Source organism: Tauraco erythrolophus, chromosome 18, assembly GCF_009769465.1.
Source record: "Tauraco erythrolophus isolate bTauEry1 chromosome 18, bTauEry1.pri, whole genome shotgun sequence".
Lineage (NCBI taxonomy): Eukaryota > Metazoa > Chordata > Aves > Musophagiformes > Musophagidae > Tauraco > Tauraco erythrolophus.
Genome location: NC_141482.1, coordinates 10,537,401 through 10,545,037, shown reverse-complemented (window position 1 = coordinate 10,545,037; position 7,637 = coordinate 10,537,401). Strand labels below are relative to the sequence as shown.

The following is a 7,637-nucleotide window of genomic DNA, read 5'->3' as shown; positions in this document are numbered from 1 at the left end:
CTCCGCGGGCGGAGACGCGGACGGCGCTGGCGCGGTGCCCTCCTGCCTCGCCTGAACCCTTTCGTGAACCGCTTGCCCCGCAGCCTTCCCGGGCCGGGCCGGGCCCACCTCACCCCACCCAGGGCTCCCATTGGCCCCCGATGAAAGTCCAGCGAGCCTCCCGGCTGCTATATATACACCTATACGCGGGCGGGTGTCTGCCACCGCCGCTATGGGAGGCTGCAGCATCTTCCTCCGGCACCCCGCCCTCACCTGCGGCCGCGCCGCGATGAGCCCCGCCGGGCGCGGAGCCCCCGCGCAGCGGTCTCTCGCCTCCTCCCTCTGCGCCCTGCGCCCGGCGGCGACCCCCGCTCCGCGGGGCCGCGGGCACCCCCTGGCCGCCCTGCCCGGCCCCCCCAGCTGGCCGCTGATGGGCAGCCTGCCCGACGTCCTCTGGAAAGGGGGGCTCAAGAGGCAGCATGAGACGCTGGTGAGGCGGGCGGAGGGATGGGGATGCTGCGGGGGGGGCAGGAGGCAGAGAGCCTCGCACTCACCGCGGCGGGGGGGGTCTCTTCTGCGCCCCCAGGCTGAGTACCACAGGAGGTTTGGGAAGATCTTCCGAATGAAGCTGGGGGCTTTCGACTCGGTGCACATCGCAGCTCCCTGCCTCCTGGAAGCCCTGTACCGCCGGGAGAGCGCCTGCCCCCAGCGCCTGGAGATCAAGCCCTGGAAAGCCTATCGGGACTATCGCGACGAGGGCTACGGGCTGCTCATCCTGTAAGTGACACCCGCAGCACCCGGGCGGCCCTGGGGAGGTGCACGGAGGGCCGGCTGCTCCCTGCGGTACGGGGAACCGGGGCGGGAGAAGCGTCTGCGGTGCCCGGGGGATGCTGCGGGCGGGCGGCCGCCGGCGGCCAACCTGCCGCGCCCGGGTCGGCGGGGCCCGGGGGCCGGAGCAGGTTTCACCCCCTGTCCCCGAGAAGGGGCTGCGGCGACAAGTTTGCGCCCGTCGGTGCGATGAAGGACCATCGGCGGCCGGCCGTGTCTTCTCGCACATGCCGCGGGTTTGGGGTGTTTTCTTCTTGCTTTCTTCTTTAAGCTTTTCGCGTTTCAGCCTCGCTGTTTTTCATTGAATCTAGGGAAGGAAAGGACTGGCAGAGGGTGAGAAGTGCCTTTCAAAGAAATTAATGAAACCCAGGGAAGTTGCGACACTGGATACCACAATCAATGAGGTACTGCGCTTTGAGAAATGCTTTATGTCTCCCCACTCCCCTGGAAACCTGGGAAGTAAAAGCAGATCAAGTGATCAGATTTACCTGGAGAGCTGTTGATCTGCTCTTCAGTGGTAAAACCATGAGTTAATACTTCGAAGTCATTCAGGGAATAATAAGTACAAACTGATTATCAGAGTCAGACTAAAAGTGAGACCGCATAGAAACCTGTAGAGGAGATTCTCTGTCCCCGCAGGAAAATAAGATGATTCCACAGTGATATGGACTTCTGCAGAGTTTTTTGCTTACTTTTCTTGCATTTGGTGGTTTTTGCCTTTACCACTTCATTCTTACGTTCCTCCCATCAGGGAACACCTCCATCTTTAACCTCTGTGTTCCTTATTGAGTTTGAGGAGCATCTGTGATAAACAGCTTAATCCTCTTCATTGTGAAACTCCAGTATTATCCCAGCATTTCATCCCTGTGGAGGAAAGCTCAGTTTGTCAAATTACAAGCAGTAATAGCCTAAAAATCAGGTAAAATCCAAACATATGTTAACACAGGGGGAAGTTTAATCTTGTTCAAAGAACAGGAAACCTAAATATTCTTCGCTTATATGAGATTGTTACCAATTTAAAAGACAGTTGAAATGTTAAATTACATGGGATTTTTAGTAGTTGATGTCATTTTACCCTCTTCTTTTTTTTTTTTCTCTTCTCTCTACCACTTAGGTCCTGGAGGACTTCATGCACAGAATAGATGTTGTTTGTAACCACAATGGACAAATGGAAGACGTCTATTCAGAATTCAATAAATGGTCATTTGAAAGTAAGTTGGTTTTTGCCTGAGAATGGTATGTGTTTTGTACCTGCCATGGCATTTCAGTTAAAGTACGATCAGTGATGAATGTGTAGGCTGGTTATTTCCAAACCATCAGCTACAATATCAGGGAAAGAAGGCTGCAGAAAAGCCAGGGGACTATCAGTACACATGCAAAATTTGTCAGCAGCTATGCAAACTCTTCTGTCTGGTTATCTATGTGGCTTGTAAAACAATTCAAACATTATAGTGGCTTATAAATCCAAAACTTGGGGGAATCACAGTGCATTCATCTAGAGTGGGATCAGAGAGCACATGACCATTTTTGTCCATCTGATATTTGCTAATTATCAGCAGTAGAAGATCAATGAAATGATCCAATAACAGCGAAGAAGTATTTATTGTAGACGAGGGTTGGAAAATCCCATTTAAAATGTTTACACTGGGACTGAGAAGCACTGGAATAAGTTACCAAGACAGGAGCCTCCATCTTTACAAACATTTTAGAGTACACTAAGGAACTATCAGCCAGGAATTACTTAGGGCAGAAGAAACTGCGTCAGTAGTTCCCAAAAGGAGGGATCGTTGGGTATAGTGGATAACTGAATGAGCTGAGCCAGACCGGTGTGCTCTAGGCTGGCTCATCTCAGCAACCTGTGTACTGAGTTTCTGAAAATGTTTTTCTTTCCAGTCAACAGTGATGGCTCCTTTTGGAAAGGGAGAAATAGGAAGTGACAGTTTAAAAATAAAAATCTGGTGGAAAGAGATGGAACCTGGTGGAGTGTGGGATGCTGTCAGTGTTTGCAAGTGATTCCTGACTGTGGGAAGGGCTGGGAGACTTTGGAGTAGATGGCCTCTTCAGGCTCAGTTTTCCTGCAACTCTATTCTCTTCAGCAGCTTTTCCTATTACCTTATTTGCCAAATATGCCATCCCTGCTTGGCAGAATGATCTGCTGCTCGTGAGGAGATCAGTGGTGACTGTTATTTGCAAAGAAAGTGCTACTGAAAGGGCACCTTAGCTAGATATACTGCTCCTTGGGTCTGAGGCAGATGTGCAGAAGGTGTTTTGAAGTGTCGTTCTCACGGGTGTGTATCGTAGAATATTTTTCAGAAGGACAATCCAAGCCATTCCTTGACAATAAATGGTGCACACAATGCATCCTTTTGTTTATATCATTTAATGAGAATATTGCTCAACAACAGGTATCTGCCTGGTGCTGTATGGAAAGAGGTTTGGTCTCCTGCAGCAGGATGTAGAAGAAGAAAGTTTGAACTTCATCAAGGCTGTAAAAACGGTATGGAAGAGTCTTTACTGAGGCTGTAGTGATTTTCTGTCTCTACTACTATTGAGAGGGTACCAGTTTAAATGGGTTACTTGAAAAAAGAAACTCAAGCTTCTGTGCTACATGTGTATTGGCAGCCTTGCACATCCAAGGTGACACTTGTATGTGCAAAGCTAGTACTGACCATCTGACTGTCTCGTTATGAAATGCCTGAATATGTAGGGGGAAAATGCTGTATGGACCTCAGGGTACTCCTGGAAATGTTGCTGTCAGGTTGCTTGGTTAACTTTCCTCTCCCTCTGAGACACCTGTTGTGCAACACTGCTGTTTGTTGGGTGAGACTCTTGGAGTTGTGTGGGATTATGCAAATACACTGGATTTGGAGGTTAGTCATTCCTGCAAGCACACCTGCTGTGCGTCTTGCTGCAACTCGGACTCCGGTGATAAATATCTGCCTAATTTTAGCCGTCTAAAAGGCAGACATCTAGCCTAGCCTGGTTTTTTAGCTCCATCTGTTGTCAAGGAAGAGAGCGGCACTGCCAAAGGGTGGCTTGTCCCGTTCTAAAACAGGTGCCTAAAATAGATGGGATGAATCACCAACTAGAAAAGCCTCCTATCCTCCACTGGCTGTCCCTAATTTTTAGCTGGATACAGTCTAAGTAGGTTGAGACCCATCCTTTCTGTCCAGGATGGAAAATCTACCAGAATCTTGACTTCCTGAAAACTGCCTCCTACTTTACAGTCTGATTTTATTCAGAGATTACAAGTAGATTGAAGAAAGATTTCAAAAACTCTTTCTCCACCACAGATGATGGCTACTTTTGGAATGATGATGGTGACCCCCGTGGAACTTCACAAGGGTCTGAACACGAAAGTCTGGCAAGCTCATACTAAAGCATGGGATGATATATTTAGAACAGGTTATTGTTTTAAACATGATTTCCCTGTTTTCCCTTCATCTCTGTTTCCTACTTGGAATTAACTTTCTTCATACTTGGTACTGCCCTATGCTGCTGTTAATTGCTGCCTTCAGTACAGATTGGGACACCTTTGCTGCAGCTGGTCACAAACCTCTTCCAAACATGGAAACACTTTTCTTATGACTAACACTTAGGTCTGGTTGTGGGGCAATACCCAATCCCCAGGGAAGTCCTAGAAATTTGGGAGCCACCAACATTGTGAGTCCACTTTAATGTAAAAGTTAATAACCAGAAAGTGTATAATGTCTTTAAAGGCAAGATACAGGAGTGAGAAAAGGGACCACTCTCAAAGGGACCTCAAAGGGAATTGTTTTCTTGAGAAACACGAATTTTCCATGCAACAAAAGCCTCTTTGCTAAAAAAAGAAATGATAGGTTTTCTGAACAACCCAGAATATAGTTGTAAGTCTTAAAACCAGAAGCAATTTAAATCATAAGGTATAGTTTGGCTTTTTGACAACATTTTCTTTCTATTTAAGATGAATTTGCCTTCAAGGTTACAAAAAATTACTCTAACTCCAGACATGCAGTGAAGTTTATATTTTTCAATATTTTGCTGGACAGTGACAGTTACAGCTAAAGATTAAGAAAGTTTTGGGCGCTTGTATGGTTGTAACACTGAGTGATGTATTTCTCTTAGGTATTTGAGTACTTAATACTTCAGTTTTGGTCATGCCAGCCACACGTGTGCTTATTTTATTGCTTCTTAGTTTATGGGGTTTAGGAAAGACACTTTAAACCAGTTTTGTTCAGAAAAAACAGTTTTACACCTTCATTTGACGTGAATAGCTCCTTACTAGGAACTGGTCTTAACAACTGGGATATTCCTGAAAAAGAATGGGCAAAATCTAGTCCTCTGTATTTAAAAAAAAAATAATAATGTGCAAAAATTTGACATCTATTTTTGTCTTCTCATAGTAAATCAAAGGCTTAAATTTCCCCTCAGGGAGTCTGAGTGCTAAGTCTCTTTGATTTTTTAACACCTTGATCCCCTTTGAAAATCCAACCTAATAAATTTTACACACTTGTATTTCTGCTTGCTAAATATTTCGCTCAACACATCACTGATTTCCTTTCCTGATTTAAGAAAGCAGAATTCCTAATAGTTTGCAGGAGCTCTTTCTGTTCAAAAGTGATGTTTGCGACCGAGTTATTTGTTTGAAAAGTGAAAATATCATTATTTATTCAGTATAATGCTCATCGTTTAAAAAAAAAGAGCACAGTTTGGTATCCTCTTTCAAAATCCTATGTGTGAGATGTATTTTTGCTTTTATTTTTAAAGTGTTTTTAGTGATTTTCCATTGATTATCTCCTGCTTCTCCCTCCTCAGCCAAGCACACAATTGACTGTCGACTGGAAAAGCACTCTGCAAACCCTCGGGAGGATTTCCTGTGTGACATCTACTCTGGAGGACAACTTTCCAAGAAGGAGCTGTACGCTGCCATCGCAGAACTCCAGATTGCCGGAGTTGAAACGGTAAACTTGACTTTCCAAGAGCTTGTTAAATTTAGCATTCTTCCAACTCCCTGCTTTCTTCCATAACATCTGAGAGTGAGCTAGTCTTTGTTGTTGCTTCGGTGGCCTAAATGCAAATGAATTTTTACCTGACATGACTAGATTTTTTCTTCTGTCCATTACTCCTAGAGAACAACTGGGATGGCTCATAATCCCGTAGGTTTGCAAAATACCCTAAGGCAATGACCAGCCATAATTATTGCTTTGAACTTCTGGCAACTTCGTGTTTCTGTCACCACAAATGGAGGTCTGACGTTTCTTTTTGGTTTGTTTCAGACGGCCAATAGTTTACTGTGGGCTTTGTATAACATTTCACGCAATCCTCATGTTCAGCAGAAGCTTTTCCAGGAAATACAGGGTGTTTTGGCTGTTAATGAGAGTCCAAGTGCTGAGAATTTGAAGAATATGCCTTACCTAAAAGCATGCCTGAAAGAATCCATGAGGTAAAACTCTCAAATAATTTGCAAAAAAGCAAAATGATCACAAAGATGGTTTTTTACCATCTAGTGTGTACTAGGGAGAAAGAATTTTTAGTATATATAATTTTGTTCACCTTATTGTTTAGGGTAAACTATGATAGATATATGAAGAAAAAATGCTGGAAATTTAACCCATTTTATTTCTTTCACTGTAGATTAACACCCTCAGTGCCATTTACCACTCGCACAATTCATACAGAAATGGTTCTGGGAGATTATGTGCTGCCGAAAGGGGTAAGTCAATTAATTTAGCTACTAGAATATTTTATCGTTGATTAGCTGTCCTGTAAGCCACTGAAGTTGGTCATATTTTAGTCTCCAGAATGGCTTTGCCAAAGGACAAGACCCAGATAAAGAATGAGCAATTCACACCAAGAATTCCCATAAACTGAAAATCATACCTGCCTGCACTGCAGTTGGATTTAGACACAAATATTTTGGTGTGCTATTTAAAAATTTTTTTTCAAACTTTCCAATGATTTTGTGAGGAAACTATGGCTTTTTCTGTGTTTGAATTAATCTTCAGAGAATTACATGACATCTTCTGAGGAAACTGCCTTGTCTTTATTGTTGTGTTGTGTTTTTCCATTAACAAGCTGGTTTGCTTGGTAGCTCTAAGCCAATTTGTAATGAGACTCTCTCTATCGCTTTGTTTATAGACTGTACTGATGATAAATAGCTATGCCCTGGGTTGCAATGAAGAGTACTTTAATGACTGGACTCAATTTAAACCAGAGCGCTGGTTTCAGAAGAACTTAATAAATCCTTTTTCTCATGTTCCATTTGGCATTGGGAAGAGGATGTGCATTGGGCGCCGCGTAGCAGAGCTACAGCTTCACTTGGCCCTTTGCTGGGTGAGTACTCTAAAAAGGGCATTCTGTACACAATGTTGGGTTGTTCCACATTTAACCTAATCAGAAGGTCTGGAAGCCTAAGCATGCTAATGGCGATGTTTGTGTTTCAGCTCATTCGCAAATACCAAATTGTAGCAACTGACAACAAGCCAGTAGAAACACTCCATTCAGGATTACTGGTTCCCAGCCGGGAGCTTCCCATTGCGTTTCACAGACGATGAGGTATGTGCATAAGGATCTCCTGAGTACATGAGACTTTTCTTTGAACCTTGTTTAGAATTTTCATGGAACTGTGAGTGTGAGAGAACAGATGTTTTTCTACACTTTATTCTTACAATGTGAGATTTATTAAATGCCATCACATTTTGTTACTTTTAACAGAAAATATTACACGTACTACGAAAGAAGACAAATTTTGTACGGCTTATGGCTCTGAAGTTTGCTGTCTAGTTTTAAACTCCAGGAGAGCATGTCTTCTGTGCACGATGCAGATCAGAGATGGGGAAATCGCAATGTAT

At 44.2% G+C, this 7,637-nt stretch overlaps 1 protein-coding gene across 1 annotated transcript; it reads left to right on the top strand.

Annotated features, from left to right (window-relative positions):
* Nucleotides 1-211: 211 nt before the first annotated feature.
* On the top strand, nt 212-7,340 carry CYP24A1 (cytochrome P450 family 24 subfamily A member 1). Its single transcript, XM_086623055.1, is given in 11 exon segments — nt 212-469; nt 566-756; nt 1,119-1,153; nt 1,156-1,211; nt 1,922-2,018; nt 3,213-3,304; nt 4,101-4,212; nt 5,602-5,747; nt 6,063-6,229; nt 6,421-6,499; nt 7,230-7,340. Coding segments are annotated over 11 exon segments (1,344 nt in total).
* Nucleotides 7,341-7,637: the final 297 nt, after the last annotated feature.